The sequence below is a fragment of the Anomaloglossus baeobatrachus genome, chromosome 3 (assembly GCF_048569485.1).
Source record: "Anomaloglossus baeobatrachus isolate aAnoBae1 chromosome 3, aAnoBae1.hap1, whole genome shotgun sequence".
In the NCBI taxonomy this organism is placed as follows: Eukaryota; Metazoa; Chordata; class Amphibia; order Anura; family Aromobatidae; genus Anomaloglossus; species Anomaloglossus baeobatrachus.
This window is the reverse complement of record NC_134355.1, coordinates 55,028,065-55,047,087: the sequence shown is the minus strand read 5'-3', so window position 1 is coordinate 55,047,087 and position 19,023 is coordinate 55,028,065. Positions and strand designations below refer to the sequence as shown.

Below are 19,023 nucleotides of genomic sequence, written 5' to 3'. Positions count from 1 at the left end.
GGATAAGAATATCCTCCACGTTCTGTGGTAGATCTTAGCGGACGTGGGCTTCCTAGCCTGTCTCATGGTGGCAACAACCCCTTGTGATAATCCTGAAGACGCTAGGATCCAGGACTCAATGGCCACACAGTCAGGTTCAGGGCCGCGGAATTCCGATGGAAAAACGGCCCTTGGGACAGTAAGTCTGGTCGGTCTGGTAGTGCCCACGGTTGGCCGACCGTGAGACGCCACAGATCCGGATACCACGCCCTCCTTGGCCAGTCTGGGGCGACGAGTATGACGCGGCTGCAGTCGGATCTGATCTTGCGTAGCACCCTGGGCAAGAGTGCCAGAGGTGGAAACACATAAGGGAGCCGGAACTGCGACCAATCTTGCACTAAGGCGTCTGCCGCCAGAGCTCTGTGATTGCGAGACCGTGCCATGAAGGTTGGGACCTTGTTGTTGTGCCGGGACGCCATTAGGTCGACGTCCGGCCTTCCCCAGCGGCGACAGATTTCCTGAAACATGTCCGGGTGAAGGGACCATTCCCCTGCGTCCATGCCCTGGCGACTGAGGAAGTCTGCTTCCCAGTTTTCTACGCCGGGGATGTGAACTGCGGATATGGTGGAGGCCGTGGCTTCCACCCACATCAGAATCCGCCGGACTTCCTGGAAGGCTTGCCGACTGCGAGTCCCCCCTTGGTGGTTGATGTATGCCACCGCTGTGGAGTTGTCCGACTGAATTCGGATCTGCTTTCCTTCCAGCCACTGCTGGAAGGCTAGTAGGGCAAGATACACTGCTCTGATTTCCAGAACATTGATCGGAAGGGTGGACTCCTGCTGAGTCCACGTACCCTGAGCCCTGTGGTGGAGAAAAACTGCTCCCCACCCTGACAGACTCGCGTCTGTCGTGACCACCGCCCAGGACGGTGGTAGGAAGGATCTTCCCTGTGATAATGAGGTGGGAAGAAGCCACCACTGCAGAGAGTCTTTGGCCGTCTGGGAAAGGGAGACTTTCCTGTCCAGGGATGTTGACTTCCCGTCCCATTGGCGGAGAATGTCCCATTGAAGTGGGCGCAGATGAAACTGCGCAAACGGAACCGCCTCCATTGCCGCCACCATCTTCCCGAGGAAGTGCATGAGGCGTCTTAAGGAGTGCGACTGACTTTGAAGGAGAGCCTGCACCCCAGTCTGTAGTGACCTCTGCTTGTCCAGCGGAAGCTTCACTATCGCTGAGAGAGTATGAAACTCCATGCCAAGATACGTTAGCGATTGGGTCGGTGACAGATTTGACTTTGAGAAGTTGATGATCCACCCGAACGTCTGGAGAGTCTCCAGTGCAACATTCAGGCTGAGTTGGCATGCCTCCTGAGAGGGTGCCTTGACAAGTAGATCGTCCAAGTAAGGGATCACAGAGTGTCCCTGAGAGTGCAAGACTGCTACCACTGCCGCCATGACCTTGGTGAACACCCGTGGGGCTGTCGCCAGACCAAATGGCAGAGCTACGAACTGAAGATGGTCGTCTCCTATCACGAAGCGTAGAAAACGTTGGTGCTCTGTAGCAATCGGCACGTGGAGATAAGCATCTTTGATGTCTATTGATGCTAGGAAATCTCCTTGAGACATTGAGGCAATGACTGAGCGGAGGGATTCCATCCGGAACCGCCTGGCGTTCACATGCTTGTTGAGCAGTTTTAGGTCCAGAACAGGACGGAATGAGCCGTCCTTTTTTGGCACCACAAAGAGATTGGAGTAAAAACCTTGTCCTTGTTCCTGAAGAGGAACAGGGACCACCACTCCTTCTGCTCTTAGAGAATTCACCGCCTGCAGAAGGGCATCTGCTCGGTCGGGATGTGGGGAAGTTCTGAAGAACCGAGGCGGAGGACGAGAACTGAACTCTATCCTGTACCCGTGAGACAAAATGTCTGTTACCCACCGGTCTTTGACCTGTGGCAGCCAAATGTCGCAAAAGCGGGAGAGCCTGCCACCGACCGAGGATGCGGAGGGAGGCGGCCGAAAGTCATGAGGCAGCCGCCTTGGAAGCGGTACCCCCGGTTGCTTTCTTGGGGCGTGAGTGAGCCCGCCAGGAATCAGAGCTCCTTTGCTCTTTCTGAGTCCCTTTGGACGAGGAGAATTGGGGCTTGCCCGAGCCTCGAAAGGACCGAAACTTTGACTGCCACTTCCTCTGTTGAGGTTTGCTTGATCTGGGCTGGGGTAAGGAAGAGTCCTTACCTTTGGACTGTTTAATGATTTCCGCCAATTGCTCACCAAACAGTCTGTCTCCAGATAATGGCAAGCTGGTTAAACATTTTTTAGAAGCAGAATCTGCTTTCCATTCTTTTAACCACAAGGCTCTGCGCAAAACTACAGAGTTGGCGGATGCCATTGCGGTACGGCTCGTAGAGTCCAGTACCGCATTAATAGCGTAGGTCGCAAACGCAGTCATTTGCGTAGTTAAGGACGCCACTTGCGGCACTGCTGGACGTATGAAAGAGTCCACCTGTGCCAAACCAGCTGAAATAGCTTGGAGCGCCCACACGGCCGCGAATGCTGGAGCAAACGACGCGCCAATAGCTTCATAGACAGATTTCAACCAAAAGGTCCATCTGTCTGTCATTGGCATCTTTAAGTGAAGCCCCATCCTCCACTGCAACTATGGATCTAGCTGCAAGCCTGGATATTGGAGGGTCCACTTTTGGACACTGGGTCCAGCGTTTGACCACGTCAGGGGGAAAGGGATAACGTGTATCCTTAAGACGTTTGGAAAAACGCTTGTCCGGATAAGCATGGTGTTTCTGGATTGATGCTCTGAAGTCAGAGTGGTCCAGAAAAGTGCTCAATTTACGCTTGGGATACAGGAAATGGAATTTCTCCTGCTGGGCAGCTGCCTCCTCTGCTGAAGGGGCTGGGGGAGAAATATCCAACAGTCTATTGATGGCCGCTATAGGGTCATTTACCATGGCATCACCATCTGGCGTATCCAAATTGAGTGCGGTGTCAGGACTAGACTCCTGATCACCCACCTCTGTCTCATCATATAGAGACCCTTCTCGCTGAGACCCTGACCCGCGTGATGACGTGGAGGGTCTCTCCCAGCGAGCTCGCTTAGGCGGCCTGGGACTGTCATCGGAGTCAGAGCCCTCAGCCTGTGATGCCTGGGACCCCCTTGAAGTACGGATTAGTTCCAACTGAGGGGGACCGGGGAACATAGGCACAGCAGTGTCCATGGTCTGAGCAACTGGCCTGGACTGCAAGGTGTCCAGGATTTTTGTCATAGTCACAGACATTTTATCAGCAAAGACTGCAAATTCTGTCCCCGTCACCGGGGCAGGGTTCACAGGCGTCTCTGCCTGGGCTACCACCACCATAGGCTCTGGCTGACGAAGTGCCACTGGGACTGAACATTGCACACAATGAGAGTCGTTGGAGCCTGCTGGTAGATTAGCCCCACATGCTGTACAAGCAGTGTATACAGCCCGTGCCTTGGCACCCTTGCGTTTTGTGGATGACATGTTGTTGTCTTCCCAGAGCAATATAGGGTATACAGTCAAGAAGCGACCGTACAGTGCAGTATATATATATATATATATCTGGTACAGGAAAAAGTACACCAATACACACTGTGGCACTAGTGGGGCCAGCACTAAAGTGCTGCTTACCGCCCGCTAAACGCGGGTGTGTGGTCGCCAGAAATCCCTAGTCTTGGGTCTCCCAGAGCCTGTGTCCGTCCTCCAGCCAGACTGCATGCAGGAATGGCTGCCGGCGTCCTGTGGAGGGGGGGGCGGGCCCTGGGCGTGCCAGACCAAAAGCGGGAAACCTGCGTCCCACTGTGCCAAGTGAGAGGGCTGGAGCATGTAAATAAGGCTCCAGCCCTCGGCGCTGAGTAATCGTACAGCGTCTCTCCCCTTCCCTGATTGACAGGGAGGGGGCGGGAACGAAGCGGAGCTAGGCCGCAAAAGCCGGGGACTAAATTTATAAGCGCCGCCGCCGTAAAAGCGCGGTCGGCGCTAAGTCCCCGGCGCACTACAAGTCCCAGCCGCGCCGCCGCTCCGAGAGTGGCCGGCGCGGTAGTTCCCAGCACATGAAGTCACACAGCAAAGCTGCTGTGACTCAAACCCCAGCGTACAGCGCTACTGTCCCCGGCGCACTAACACACCCAGCAAGTCTGGTGTGTGCGTGCCCGCCTGTACGGGGACACAGAGTACCTGAAAGTTGCAGGGCCTTGTCCCTGAACGGTACACAGCTCCGTATCCATCAGGTTCACTGGGTCTGTGGATGGAGCCCGGCCTCAGGGCTTGGGGGCCGGTAAGATCCCACTTCCACAGAGCCCCTCAGGGGGATGGGGAAGGAAAGCAGCATGTGGGCTCCAGCCTCCGTACCCGCAATGGGTACCTCAACCTTACAAACCACAAGTGGGGTAAGAAGGGAGCATGCTGGGGGCCGTATATGGGCCCTCTTTTCTTCCATCCGACATAGTCAGCAGCTACTGCTGACTAAACAGTGGAGCTATGCGTGGATGTCTGACCTCCTTCGCACAAAGCAGAAAACTGGTGAGCCAGTGATCCCACTGGGGGTGTATAGCCAGAAGGGGAGGGGCCTTACACTTTTTAGTGTAATGCTTTGTGTGGCCTCCGGAGGCAGTGCTATACACCCAATCGTCTGGGTCTCCCAATGGAGCGCCGAAGAAACACAAAATACAACAATTTAACACAGATGAAACATCCAGACTGGTCAGCACAGGTCAATTAAGGCTGCAGAGTTTCTCTCTAGAAATGGAGGGGATAAAGTATGCAGCAGACAGAATCCCAGCGATACGTGTTACTATGGTAACAGTATCAAGCAAGACCGCGATTACACAGAATGGGCCAGTTCAGGTGCTTCTAAAAGGAGGCCCTACAAGAGAGCAGGGCAGCACAGTATCTACTCAGCACCAGACGCAGTCTCCGTACATATCACTGCTGAAATGTATCCCAGCTGTCCCTGTATCATCACTGAGATATACCCCAGCTTTCCCAGTGTCAGCGGAAATGACAGTAAGGCTATGTGCGCACGTTGCGTAAAAGCCCTGCAGAAATTTCTGCAGCGATCTGAAGAGCACATGTGCGCTTTAGATCGCTGCAGAAATGTCCGTAGTGAGCGCCGATCCCATGCGCTCTGCCTGCAGCTCCTGCCATAGACAGAGCAGGAGCTGCCGGCAAAGCGCAGGAAAGAAGTGACATGTCACTTCTTTTTGCGCAGCGCTTCGGCAGTAGCCGAAGCGCTGCGCTCTGAGACGCCACGTGCGCACGGCCCCTGCACAATCTCCATAGACTGTGCAGGGGACGCAGGACGCATGCAGTTACGCTGCGCTACAAAGCGCAGCGTAACTGCATGTATTTACGCAACGTGCGCACATAGCCTCAGTCACTGATATGTACCCCAGCATTTCCAGTGTCTGCCGCAATCTTAGTATCATCACAGATTTCACATTCAGCATCTGCTGGGTCATACATGTAAATCTATATATGCTATAATATACTTGCATTGTACTATGAAGGAATCTGGTTGTGCTACCTAGGGTGACAGCACTTTGTCAACCCCATGACTTCTGCCTGCCAGTCAGGTGGGAACAGGTTAAATCCTGCTACCCACTTAAAGTAGCAAGGACATGAAGGGATAGAGGGGTAAACTAGAAAAAGAACAAAAAGCATACCTTCAATCCTTGATTCTAAGTATTTATCCAGCTCCGCATCTTTCTTGATCGCTTCGTCTGAAACTTTAGGGGCATTTTGAAAGCAAACAAGTACGATACTCATGTTATCACGACTTCCCTGCGGAGAGAGGAGACAGCTTACTAAGTTTTTCCAGGATACAATATGCTCTAAATATTGTGTAAAGATGGTATGACCGCAAATTGTCTGCAAACTGTACCGCAAGATAGAAAATTAATCTTAAAAAAAAAAACACACAAACCCAACAACTCCTTGTGTTGGGCTCCACACCAATGTGGATGGCAGATTTGTGGGAAACCGCTTTAAAGCACCATAGACCATTCTAGCCATGTAAGCAGGAAAGTTACCATTCCCCACATCTGGCTGTTCCAGCATTAATCGCCACACGGAGTCAAATTATGCCATGTATTCCTTGGGCCGCTTTCACATTTAGTTTCTACCTCCGTCCAGTGCTCCCGTCGGAGCGTCCGTCCAAACACCCCTGCAAAACGTGTTTCGGACACATGCGCCGACGGGGCCATTGACTATAATGGAGCAGACGGAGTAAGCGTGTGCTCTGTCTTGCGCCATTTTCGGGCATATATGCTTTCTGCAGGCGGACACCCAGACGTAGTTTACTACTACTGATAAGGATGACCGCGCTCCTCCGGGTGAAAAAACAAACCTACACAACTGATGGAATAAAGGAATAAAGAAATTGTATGTTTTTTCACCCGGAGGAGTGCTGTCATCCTTATTATTGGTATGTTATTTCAAGTGATCCCTTGATCATGGACGTGCGCTCCTGAGGTGATTATTGTGCTGTTGCACAGGCACTTAAGTTTTTTTAACCAAGGTGCTGTGGACTTTTCTTTTTTGGGTAGTTTACTACTACAGCACACGCAAACTCAGTCTTGCTCCATTATAGTCAATGGCCCCATCGGCACATGCGTCCGAAACACTTTTTGCCGAGGAGTTTAGACGGAAGCTCCGACGGGACCACTGAACGGAGGTAATGTGACAGCTGCTGTAGAAACATATTTTCATGTTTTTTGCTTATATGTAGAAAGTATCTTGTAGATACGGCAGGAAATGATATGGCTGCATCAGCAGAATATGTCCATAGACTTCAGTGGGCCTAGCAGATGCAAAGTGTGTCCTTTTCAATACATAGAGACCCAGCCAAAAACGTGTACAAATCACCCAACAGGCAACACATGCAAGAAAATGGTATTACTGATGAATATGTTGAGATTATATCTGGTGTGCAGAAAGTCTTAGCAGTGCACAAACACAACAATGTACATCATTATCCACTGTGCAGCACACCCCAAAAGCATCCCTCCATGACAGCAGCCGACCACATAACGGCACACTTTTAGGAACAGGGTGCCCAGGTCACATGGCACCGCTGCTGACAGTCACTACAAACCCTGCACTTATACATGTGTAGGACAGTGCAAACTATCAAATTACACGAAAGGTAGATTATTGTGCAGTATATCAGCAACCAGAATACTGCCTGAACAGGCCTTAGAAAAATACCTGCAAATGTGGATTTTACTAGGTGGGAGGAGTAGCTCTTTGTGTTGTATAATCTTTATAAATGGCACACGCCCTCAAACATATTAATAAGAAATGTGGCCCTGTTCTAATGGTTGTCACTACTATTCATAAAATGGCCACAAATTGCAAGTGATGCGACAAATGCATCAGCGCCATTCACACCTCATAGTGCAATGACCAAATACTGCAGCTGACCGCCCGCTTCATCTGGAGATTGAGGGGAATCCCATCTGTGTGACTCGCTCATCTGGAAGTCACAGGGTCACTGCAGAACTTTATCACAAGCCCAAAATAACCCTTTAAACAGCAATACTGCTACACAATGCAACAAGATCAGCGTCCAATGCCATTAAAGGGGGTTAACAATTGTCCTCACACACTTTAATACATGTAAAAATACCACTCCGCAGGTCCCATCCTCCCCAGGTCCAGCACCAGTTCTCCACTGCTGCAGTTTCTGACTATAGGCTGCGGTGGCAATATCCCATGGGAGACTGAAGCAGCGGTGGAGAGCAGACACCGCACTCGGGGAGGGAGACTACATGATGTGGGGTGCAACTCATTTTTCATTTGTGTTTTAGACCATGTCTCCCACTCTCTCGATGAGTGGGTGTGGCGAGGCAGAAAAAGGCATGACACCATCAAATTAGGTGTGGACTAAAACGCGACACCACGCATCAAAATAACTAGTGCAAATTAAGTCAACTACTAGGTGGTGTAAACTTAGACTACAAAGTCTAAAGAAGCAACAAATTTATCCAACAGCCTGAACCACTATGATAAATCTGCTGCAATACAACACTGTGGTTACAGCGAAATCTGGTCAAGCTCCAGCTACCTCTGCCACTAGACAGACAGCCCCCCGATGATTGAGGACCCATAATGCTAGCATCACCGGGCCATGAAGGGCGCAGTCAAGCAAAGTTTATTAGTCTGCCTGGGTCTTTTGGTGCTGCCCAGCCAGGATGGTGTGTTTCTGCAGACTAGAAAGTCATCAGCATCACTAGCTCCCTGCTATGACCTATGGGGCTTTTAAAACCACACCCTATTTAAACTCCCAGCAGTCTAAGGGTAAGTTTACACTTCCGTTTTGCTTCCGTCAGGTTCGCCGTTGCGTCGCAATGACGGATCAATAGTTTTTTAGAGGTCAAGTGACGCAACGGATGTGTTATTTCACAGGATTCTGATTACAGGAATCTTGTGAAAAAAAGTGATCCATCACGTCCTTTACATCTGTTGTGCGCCCGTTTTTTGATGGATCCGTCGTGATCAGTTTGTGTTTGGGACAGCCCAATGGGAGTGCCAGACATGCTGAGCATGCTCCGTAGAGCATGACGGAATCCAGCACTGGATTCAGTCGTGTGACAGATTACGGTGGAATCCAGCACCATAGACAGCCATTATAGCTCTTGATGGATGGCAACAAACACCTGCAGAGTCCGAATTTTTTCCGCTCCAGAAAAATGTTACATTCAGTGTTGCTCCCGCCTGACGGTCAATCAGTAAACAACTGATCCGTCACGCGGCGGATGTAAAGCAAGGCCATCAGTCACAATCTGTCGCTAATAGAAGTCTATTGGGAAAAAAAAACGGATTCCAGCTAAATATTTTGCAGGATACCACATTTCCTCAAGGCGACGGATTGCGACAGAAGCAAAACAACGGAAGTGTGTACTTACACTAAGACCACGTGCACTTGTTAAGTGTTTGGTGAGTTTTTAACTTCGTATTTATTAAGCCAAAACCCGGTGTAGAACAATCAGATGAAAAAATAGAATAGAAACTCGTGCATCACTTCTGCATTTTTTTTACCCACTCCTGGTTTACAAATACTGGATGTTAAAATATAGAATAAAAAAAACAAAAAAAACCCCAAAAAACACTTAGTTCTCAACATCTACACGCGTCCTAACAAAGCCAAGGCTCACAATAAAGATAGTAAATGGATAACAAATCACTGAAAATCATAGTGAAACGCAATTCATAAAAATCATAAACAGCACAGTAACAAAGAGAGCCAAGAACAAAGCTATATAAACATTTATTGTACTTAAAAAAAAAAAAAAAAAAATAAAAAAAATTATGGGTTCTTAATTTTTCTTTGTTAAAACACAATTTTGATTAAGAACTTACTAATCAAATTTCTCCACTGTCCGGCCATGGGAATTTTAGTCTAGCGTTCTGGCTAAATCTACGAGAGGTTTATTTTTAAAGTGACTGTCAGGTCTCTATATTGCCTAATTGCTCAGGTGAAAACACATTCTCCTCTGGAGAACCACAGGAGGAACAAGATGCATAATACCCAAATATTGATAAAAACTTTCTATCAAATATACATAAAAAAAAGTACATTAAACTAAAAAGCAACTTTCAGGAGCCAACCAAGATAGAAAACGGAATAGCAAACAGTAGTAAATGTAAAGATTAATCTAAACCCAAAAAATAATGTAAAAACAATTCATCTGTTTTTTTCTCCCTTCTACCCCTTGAGCCATCAACAAATGCGGACCTTTAATAGTAATGATCAAAAAATGTTTTATATAAAATATTAAAAAGTGAAATTCTCCTTTAACAAATTTTCTCCAAGGGCTATCAACAACAGGATGTTAAAAAAACACCCACTATATTGATACTTAATTTGGCAAGCGTGGAAAATAGTACGCAAGAGTATGGTATAATCTGTTAAACATACCAACTCTACTCAATAGTAACATCAAATGTACGTTATAACCAAATAAAAGCAAACAATAGTAGGGTGTAGGTACAGGCCTCAAAAGACGTTTCAATGAGATGGCCCTGCACCCCAATGCACGTTTCACCCAGCTTCCTCAGGGGATGTATATGTCCTCAGATGATGTATATGTCCTCAGGTGTAAAGTGTAGTAATGACTACTTAGCCATAATATCTGACTATGGGATCTAGAGGGCAGTATGAAGAGAGCAAGACTAAATATTGGAAACACTTTTTTTTCACATTTCCTTTTGTTCAGAAACAGAACAAATCAACAGGAAGTGAGTGCTGCGGCTGGGCTCACTTCCTGTTCATTCCTAGTTTGGTCCGAAGGTGGGGAGAAGGAAGCCGTTGCTGACTTGATGCGGGGCTCCCCTTGACGTCAACTCCACGTGAGCCCCGGCACAGAAAGCCCAGACACCGCTGGAAGGGCATCAGTACGGCAGGTGAGTATAGGCTAACCTGGGGGAAACGAGGAATCAGAAAGGGTTGTCCTAGTACTGGACAACCCCTTTAACCTGTCACCAACTTCTCAGAGGCTTTGATAGGTATGAGTCGGACTGAGGGCTATGGCTTATCCGTGTTGGGCAGCTGATCCTCACAGTAGAGAGTTTGATGGTACCGATGTCAGACTTTCTAAGAGCTTGTTCACTGACTAACGGCACACAGCTCTTTCCTCTACTTGATCACTGGACAAAGCACCATGTGGGAACACTTCTACCAGTCCTTCATCCAAATGTATTTTGGGACCCTAGTTCTTGTGTTGGGGGTAGGGGGGGGGGGCAACAGCAATTATGCATTTAGTAACTATACTATGGACAGGCAATAAGCATTTTTGGGACACTAGTTTTAAACAACCAAATAGACAGTGACAAGATTGGAAGAAAAACAAAAACAATGAGACTTGCCCATTTAGGGCCACTATTGCCTAAACAATTCTTCTGGATTGCACTATGTTTCTTGATTCACTCACCTTATGTAAACAGGTGTCCACTACAGAATTGCACACTTTCTCAAGGTCATCTGTTAGCTGAAGCCTATAGTCGACAAACTCACAAAGCTCTTCATTGCTCATGACATCCCAAATGCCATCGCAAGCTAATATTATAAACTCATCATCTTCTGCTCGTACGATCTCATACACCTCAGGCTCGGGAGAGACAAGCTGCTCGGTGGGGCCTTTGCCATCGACACATTTGTAGTCATAGTCCCCGAGGGCACGAGACACTGCTAATGATCCATTCACGCGCTGGATCATGACGCTGCCTCCAGCATTCTGAATCCTTTCCTTCTCCCTTGGATTGCAAGGTTTGTGATCCTGTGTGGAAAAGCAAACTTGTCCGCTCCTATACAATACAGACCTAGAATCCCCACAGTTGATGAAATACACATGGCTTGGTGAAATAAGGACTGCCACCGCAGTAGAGCCGCTTCTGTCCATGCCATTCCTTAAATCGGCAAAGTTGCGCATGTACTCGTCAATTTTTAAAAATCCAGTTCGTATGCCACTTTTAACATTTTCTACGGAGGGTTCCACGTTGGACCCCGGCATTTCAGCTGCCCTGAAGTCTTCATTATCTGTTATGTGCTCTAACAAGTGCGAGGAGCAGTAATTTGCAACGCGGGATCCAGCGTGGCCATCATAAACCGCAAAAAAGGACCAGTCTTCCAGGCCATGAGGGATCCCCACCACGGCTGTGTGGGCATCTTCCATTTCCACACGCCAGCCCTGCATGCTGCTGAGTCCATATCGCAAGTTATTTCCGGCTCCGTGAGCGTTGTGTTTCTCCGTTTTAGGTTTGTCCAAAAATGCCCCCATGATCAGTGATTAGCCTGCAGACAGAAAGAGATGGCGAAAGGATCAAACAACAATAAAAACTGAAGAAAAAAAAAAAATAAAATAAAATAATTTTTGAAAATCTCAACTCATTGGTGTCTGGATCCATCTATCATGAGAACAGAGACCGTATAAATTAAGACATTAAAGGGAACCTGTCAGGTGCAATATGCACCCAGAACCAAGAGCAGTTCTGGGTGCTTATTTCTAATCCCTGCTAAACTTTCCCTGTATCTGGTAGCATATATAAAGAGATCTTTAGAAAAAGTATTTCTAAAGATCCTTTATAAATATGCTAATGAGGCCAGGGAGTAGTCACAAGGGCGTCGCTTCCCTTAGCATGTAAGCACGCCCCTGTGGGCATACTAATGAATGTGCAGCGTCGGAGGTATGGTCCATCTCACCGCTCTCTGCTGCCACCGCACTGGATTTCGGCTCAGTGCGCATGATCAGAAGTCACGGACTTACGGTCACGTGTACTATGAAGCCGGGTGTACACGTCTTGGCTTCAAAACTAGTGTAGTGCGCACGACTGGTAGTCCGGGGACGTTCTGATCATGTGCACTGAGCCGAAAACCAGTGGTGGTGGCAGAGGTGACACAGACAATGCCGCTAACCCTGCACGTTCATTAGCATGTTAGCACGTCCCAGGAGTGTGCTAACATGCTAAGGGGGCCAACTAGCCAAAGGAACGCCATTACCATATTTATAAAGGATCTTAAACACTTTACAAAGAGCTCTTTATCTATGCTTCTAGATACAGGGACGGTTAGGCAGGGATTAGCAATATACACCCAGAACTGCTCGTGGTCCTGGGTGCATATTGCACCTGACAGGTTCACTTTAAATCCATGCTCAGATGTGGGGATTCATGGGTGCAAGGTTTGCAACAAATATCTGTAGACAATTATAGTATAATAAAATGAGTATGGTGTTCTAAATGCCATCCACAGAGGAGAAAACAAAAATGTAAACACGAGGGGAAATGTATAGGTGATTTTAGCCATTTTAACCCTAGAACGCATACCTGGGGCCTCGCAGGCCTGCTAGGTTACTTGTTTTCTATGGCAGATTTCTATGGTTGCACGTTCTAGGGTTAAGTAAGGATCTTAAAAAAAAAAACAAAAACAAAAAAAAAACCGCTACATCGTACCAGCTTTGAGGCTTGGATCTTCTCTGCTGGGACTGGGTTGGAGGACATCTCAACCACCAAATACCTAACTGCGGCCACTAATAGGTGGCAGGGTCAGAGGACCGGTGGTTGGGATATCAGAGGGGCGGAGGTCTGTAGTGCCAACTATTGCTTTCATCCTTTGGAAGAATCTCCATCTTAACTTTTTAGACCTGTAGTTTGCTCCAGATGTTTGAGAAAATGCTGCAGAAGCTCTTTACAATGTATAAGTGTGAAAGCAGCAGCACAATCCGCATGTAACACCATCGGATACAGCTGCAAGATCTGCGGCGGAAAAATTCCACCATGTATGTACCTGGCCTAAGCGCAGAAATAATGAAAGGGCGTTAATATTTCTTATTAGTAAGCGGAGGGCTGTAATTGTAGTGGAGAAACCCTACCTTGGAACATCCATGTGATTACTTTACACAATACTATATAACCAGCTGCAAGGAAAAAAAAAACAGGGCTGTTTGTAGTATAGACTGCATTCCTTTCCAAAAAAAGCAGCGCTGTCACCACATGATATTAACAAGTGAATGCCTGTTTGTACAATACGCTGGCCCTCAAATAAGGTATGCATACTGTTCAGCCGGAGCGTTGTAGTGTTACGAGAGGAGAACGCTGAAGAGTTCTCGCTGCAGTTTGGCTGACCGCTTGTGGCGCTGGTGATTACCGGCCACGTTCCCACGTAGCTTAAATCAGACGCATTTAAGGGTAATTTCCCACTGAGTTTTTCGCGGCGTTTTTGAGCGTTTTTCGGGTGCTTTTTTGGCCTCAAAACTGCATGACTGCTTCCGCACACAACTTTTTTTTTTAACCCCTTCAGCCCCGGGGCACTTTCAGTTTTTGCTCCCCTTCTTCCGAGAGCCGTAACTTTTATTTTTCCGTCAATCTTGCCATATGAGGGCTTGTTTTTTTGCGGGACGAGTTGTACTTTTAAATGAAACCATAAAGTTTTACCATATGGTGTACTGGAAAACAGCAAAAAAATTCCAAATGCGGAAAAATTGCAAAAAAAGTGTGATGGCACAATAGTTTTTGGGATGTTTTATTCACTATATGGTAAAACTGATATGTGGGTGTGATGCCTGAGGTCGGTGCGAGTTTGTTGACACCAAACATGTATAGGTTTACTTGTATCTAAGGGGTTAAAAAAAAATCACAAGTTTGTCCAATAAAAGTGGCGTACGTTTTGCGCCATTTTCCGAAACACATAGTGTTATTTTTGGGGATCTATGGCTCAGTGACTGCTTATTTTTTGCCTCTCGAGCTGATGTTTCTAATAGTACCATTTTTGCGCAGATGCTACGTTTTGATCGACTGTTATTGAATTTTGCGTAAAACTTGCGACCAAAAAACGTAATTTTGGCGTTTGGAATTTTTTTGCCACTACGCCGTTTACCAATCAGATTAATTGATTTTATATTTTGATCGGGCATTTCTGAACGCAGCGATACCAAATATGTGTATATTTTTTTAACCCTTTAATTTTCAATGGGGGGGAAAGGGGGTGATTTGAACTTTAGGGTTTTTTTTATTTTTTTAAAACTTTTTTTTTATTTTACTAGTCCCCCTAGGGGGCTATAGCGATCAGCAATCCGATCGCTATTATCTATCTGCCGATCACAGCTACACAGCTGTAAACAGCAGATTCAGTCACTTTCTTTTTCCCTCTGCTCCGTGCCGAGGGAAAACGAAAGTGAAACATCATAGCTGCAGGCGTCATCACATGACCCTGTGCTACGATGGCAACCACCGATAGTCACGTGATCACGCACGTGACTTCCGGTGGGGGCGGCGGTAAGTAAAAAACATGGCCGCGCGCATTTAGATCTTGCTGCCAGACTTTGGCAGCAAGATTTAAGGGGTTAATGGCCGCGGGTGGAATCGCTTCCACCCGCGGCCATTAACCCCTTAAAGCACAAGTCAGCTGTTGAAAACGGGACATGCTCCATGACGGATATATCCGTCCATGGTCGCGCAGGGGTTAAGCTGCGTTTGAGCTTTTTTTAAAAAAAAAAAAAAAACAAAAAAAAACACATGTCAATTCTTTCCTGCGTTTTTCTGCGTTTTCCCCCCCATGCAATGCATTGGAAAAACGCAGAGATCAAAAACGCATTAAATCGCAGTAAAAACGCATGCGTTTTTTGCCGCGGGTGCGTTTTTAGCGGCCAAAAACGCACAAAAACGCAGCGTCACAAAAAAAGGGAACGTCTGCACATAGCCTAATGGTTCAAACAGTGGATTTGATTTAATGAAAACTACTCATCGTGCATTTAAAAGACTGACACTTTTTTTGGTGCATTTTTTCGGAGCTATTCACATGGAATTTGCAAAGTGTTTTACAGTTGTAACAAAATGAATGAAGTTTCTAAAAATAAAATTTTCCTTTTTTTCTAGACCCCGGTGCATTGTTTTTTTTAAATAAAAACAAGGAACATGTCAAATCTTTCAGCGTTTTTACTGTAACTCTTCCCCCATTGAGATTAAAACTGGTTGGCACAATAAGGGCAAGGACCTCTCCTGTAGAGTGTCAGCTCTAATGGGCAGAGACCTCTCTCCTGTAGTGTCAGCTCTAATGGGCAGAGACCTCTCTCCTGTATAGTGTCAGCTCTAATGGGCAGAGACCTCTCTCCTGTATAGTGTCAGCTCTAATGGGCAGAGACCTCTCTCCTGTATAGTGTCAGCTCTAATGGGCAGAGACCTCTCTCCTGTATAGTGTCAGCTCTAATGGGCAGAGACCTCTCTCCTGTATAGTGTCAGCTCTAATGGGCAGAGACCTCTCTCCTGTATAGTGTCAGCTCTAATGGGCAGAGACCTCTCTCCTGTAGTGTCAGCTCTAATGGGCAGAGACCTCTCTCCTGTATAGTGTCAGCTCTAATGGGCAGAGACCTCTCTCCTGTAGAGTGTCAGCTCTAATGGGCAGAGACCTCTCTCCTGTATAGTGTCAGCTCTAATGGGCAGAGACCTCTCTCCTGTATAGTGTCAGCTCTAATGGGCAGAGACCTCTCTCCTGTATAGTGTCCGCTCTAATGGGCAGAGACCTCTCTCCTGTATAGTGTCAGCTCTAATGGGCAGAGACCTCTCTCCTGTATAGTGTCAGCTCTAATGGGCAGAGACCTCTCTCCTGTATAGTGTCAGCTCTAATGGGCAGAGACCTCTCTCCTGTATAGTGTCAGTTCTAATGGGCAGAGACCTCTCTCCTGTAGAGTGTCAGTTCTAATGGGCAGAGACCTCTCTCCTGTATAGTGTCAGCTCTAATGGGCAGAGACCTCTCTCCTGTATAGTGTCAGCTCTAATGGGCAGACACCTCTCTCCTGTAGAGTGTCAGCTCTTATGGGCAGACACCTCTCTCCTGTAGAGTGTCAGCTCTTATGGGCAGACACCTCTCTCCTGTAGAGTGTCAGCTCTTATGGGCAGACACCTCTCTCCTGTAGAGTGTCAGCTCTTATGGGCAGACACCTCTCTCCTGTATAGTGTCAGCTCTAATGGGCAGAGACCTCTCTCCTGTATAGTGTCAGCTCTAATGGGCAGAGACCTCTCTCCTGTAGAGTGTCAGCTCTTATGGGCAGACACCTCTCTCCTGTAGAGTGTCAGCTCTTATGGGCAGACACCTCTCTCTCCTGGATGTCTGTTTCAGTCTACTGAAGGGCATAGGACTATTGCAGCTAATTAGCCAAACGCAGACCCACTGCCTCCATCTATTCTGAGGCTCATCAGTGGCGGCAGATGTCACGTGACTGCTGAAAGAACGCAGACATCACAGAAATGGTGCATGAGGAGACCATGTGCCCAATTCATCAAAGCTTTTACACCAAAAAAGGATCATAAAAGCTTTGAAAAGTTGTAATTGACGCAACTGACTGTTGCTACTTGTGACATTTTCACATCAGTTTCTCTAAGCTCTGCAAAAATGGGGGCTTAGCTGGGTGATTGCCGTTTGAATGAATTGGGACCTGGGTTTTTTTGTATTAAGGCTCATGGTAACAACCACAGATTCTCTCATCTGAGATAAGTGGGTCGATTAGGCCTAAGGCACACGGCATGAAAATCGGAGCGAGTGGAATGCGATAAAACATCGTATTCCACTCGGACCAATATTAGCCCGTGTGTCAGCGCACATGAGCTATTTTCTCAGCCCTAAATTGGACAGAGAAAAAAATTGCAGCATGCTGCGGGTGTAATGCGACCCATGTTTCTCTTGCACCCATTCAAGTCTATGGGGTGAGAGAAAAATCACACTGCACTCGCGGTATACCGGTGTACCGCGAGTGCAGGGCGAGAATGGCAATAGCTGGCTACAGAGGAGAGAGGGAGATAAATCCCTCCCGCCCCTCAGCGTCAGCCCGTCCCCCGCAGCTGCGATCAGACCTCAGTCGCAGTGGGACTCGCATGACACTCAGCTCCCGCTGGCAGCACAGCGTGAGCCGAGTGCCATACGAGGATCGCAGTAGATCCCCGTGTGGTCCCGACTCCGATGTCAGAGTGCGGTCCGATGATTTCCACGCATTCAGTGACTTGCATTGCAGAGTCCGATCTGATTGCACCCAAATTGGCCATGTTGCAATTTTTTTACTCCAACAGAATCTGTCCAAGGGGAAAAAAATATATATATATATATATATATATATATATATATATATATATATATATATATATATATATATATATATATATATATATATATATATATATATATATATATATATATATATATATATATATATATATATATATATATATATATATATATATATATATATATATATATATATATATATATATATATATATATATATATATATATATATATATATCTCATCTATCTACATACACTTAAAAGTTTTACATTCAACACTGGTTTTTGCTCCCATTTTTTCATGAGCTGAACTTAAGATTGAAGTCTTTTTCTATGGACACAAAAGGCAGTTTTCTCTCAAATATTGTACATAAATTTGTCTGTTAGTGAGCCCTTGTCCTTTGTCGCGATAATCCATCCACCTCACAGGTGTGACATCAAGATGCTGATTAGACAGCATGATTATTGCACAGGTGTACCTTAGGCTGGCCACAATAAAAGGCCACTCTAAAATGTGCCGTTTTATCACACAGCACAATGCCAGAGATGTCAAGTTTTGAGGGAGCGTGTAGTTGGCATGCTGACTGCAGGAATGGCCACCAGAGCTGTTGCCCGTGAATTGACTTTTTTTTTTACAATAATCCGTCTCCAAAAGGCGTTTTAAGAGAATTTGGCAGAACATCTAACTGGCCTCAACCACAGACCACGTGTAACCACACCGGCCCAGGACCTCCACATCCAGCATCTTCACCTCCAAGATAGTCTGAGACCGGCCACCTGGACAGCGGCTGCAACAAATCGGTGCAAAACCAAAGATTTTCTTACACAAACTGCCAGAAATCATCAAAATGAAGCTCATCTGCTGCTCGTCTGGGTCTACACTTGATCGCAGTTAGTCGTAACCGACCTGAGTGGGCAAATGCTCACATTCTATGGCGTCTGGCTTACTAGAGGGGTTCTCTTCACAGATGAATGCCGATTTTCGCTGTACAGGGCAGATGGCAAGTGGTGGTCTCACCGGATACTGACTAGCAAACAAAGTAAATCTGCACATTTTAGAGTGGCCTTTTATTGTGGCCAGCCTAAGTAGAACATGTGCAATCATGCTGGGTTAGGCTGCTTTCACACATCCGGTAGGTGCAGAGCTGGGCAGTCCGGCTCTAAAACCTATGCAACAGATGCGGCGAAAAAGCCGCATCCTTTGCATAAGTTTTTTAAATGCGGCCCGTCCATTTTTTGCCGCTTGCGGCAGGCTACTGAGCATGCGCAGTGGCAAAAACCACATGCGGCGGCCGGATGCGTTTTTTTGCCGCATCGCGCCGCATCCGGCGTCCATAGGCATGCATTGAAAAATGTGCCGGATGCGGGGGTTTTTTGCTGCACAAAAAAACGTGCCAGGCAACGTTCCATCCGGCCGCCGCATCGGCTAAATCTGCCGCATGAGGCAAAAAACGGACGGAACACAAAC

At 47.0% G+C, this 19,023-nt stretch overlaps 1 protein-coding gene across 3 annotated transcripts in view; it reads right to left on the bottom strand.

The window, feature by feature from the left end:
* Positions 1–19,023, bottom strand: part of PPM1B (protein phosphatase, Mg2+/Mn2+ dependent 1B) — a 145,599-nt gene that overhangs the window by 20,888 nt on the left and 105,688 nt on the right. For all 3 annotated transcript variants that reach the window (XM_075339190.1, XM_075339191.1, XM_075339189.1), the window contains exons 2-3: positions 10,939–11,798; positions 5,671–5,788 (exon numbers count right to left, since the gene is read on the bottom strand). In XM_075339190.1, the coding sequence (XP_075195305.1) occupies positions 5,671–5,788; positions 10,939–11,784 (964 nt within the window). In that variant the 5' untranslated portion in view covers positions 11,785–11,798. The remainder of the gene's footprint in view (positions 1–5,670; positions 5,789–10,938; positions 11,799–19,023) is intronic.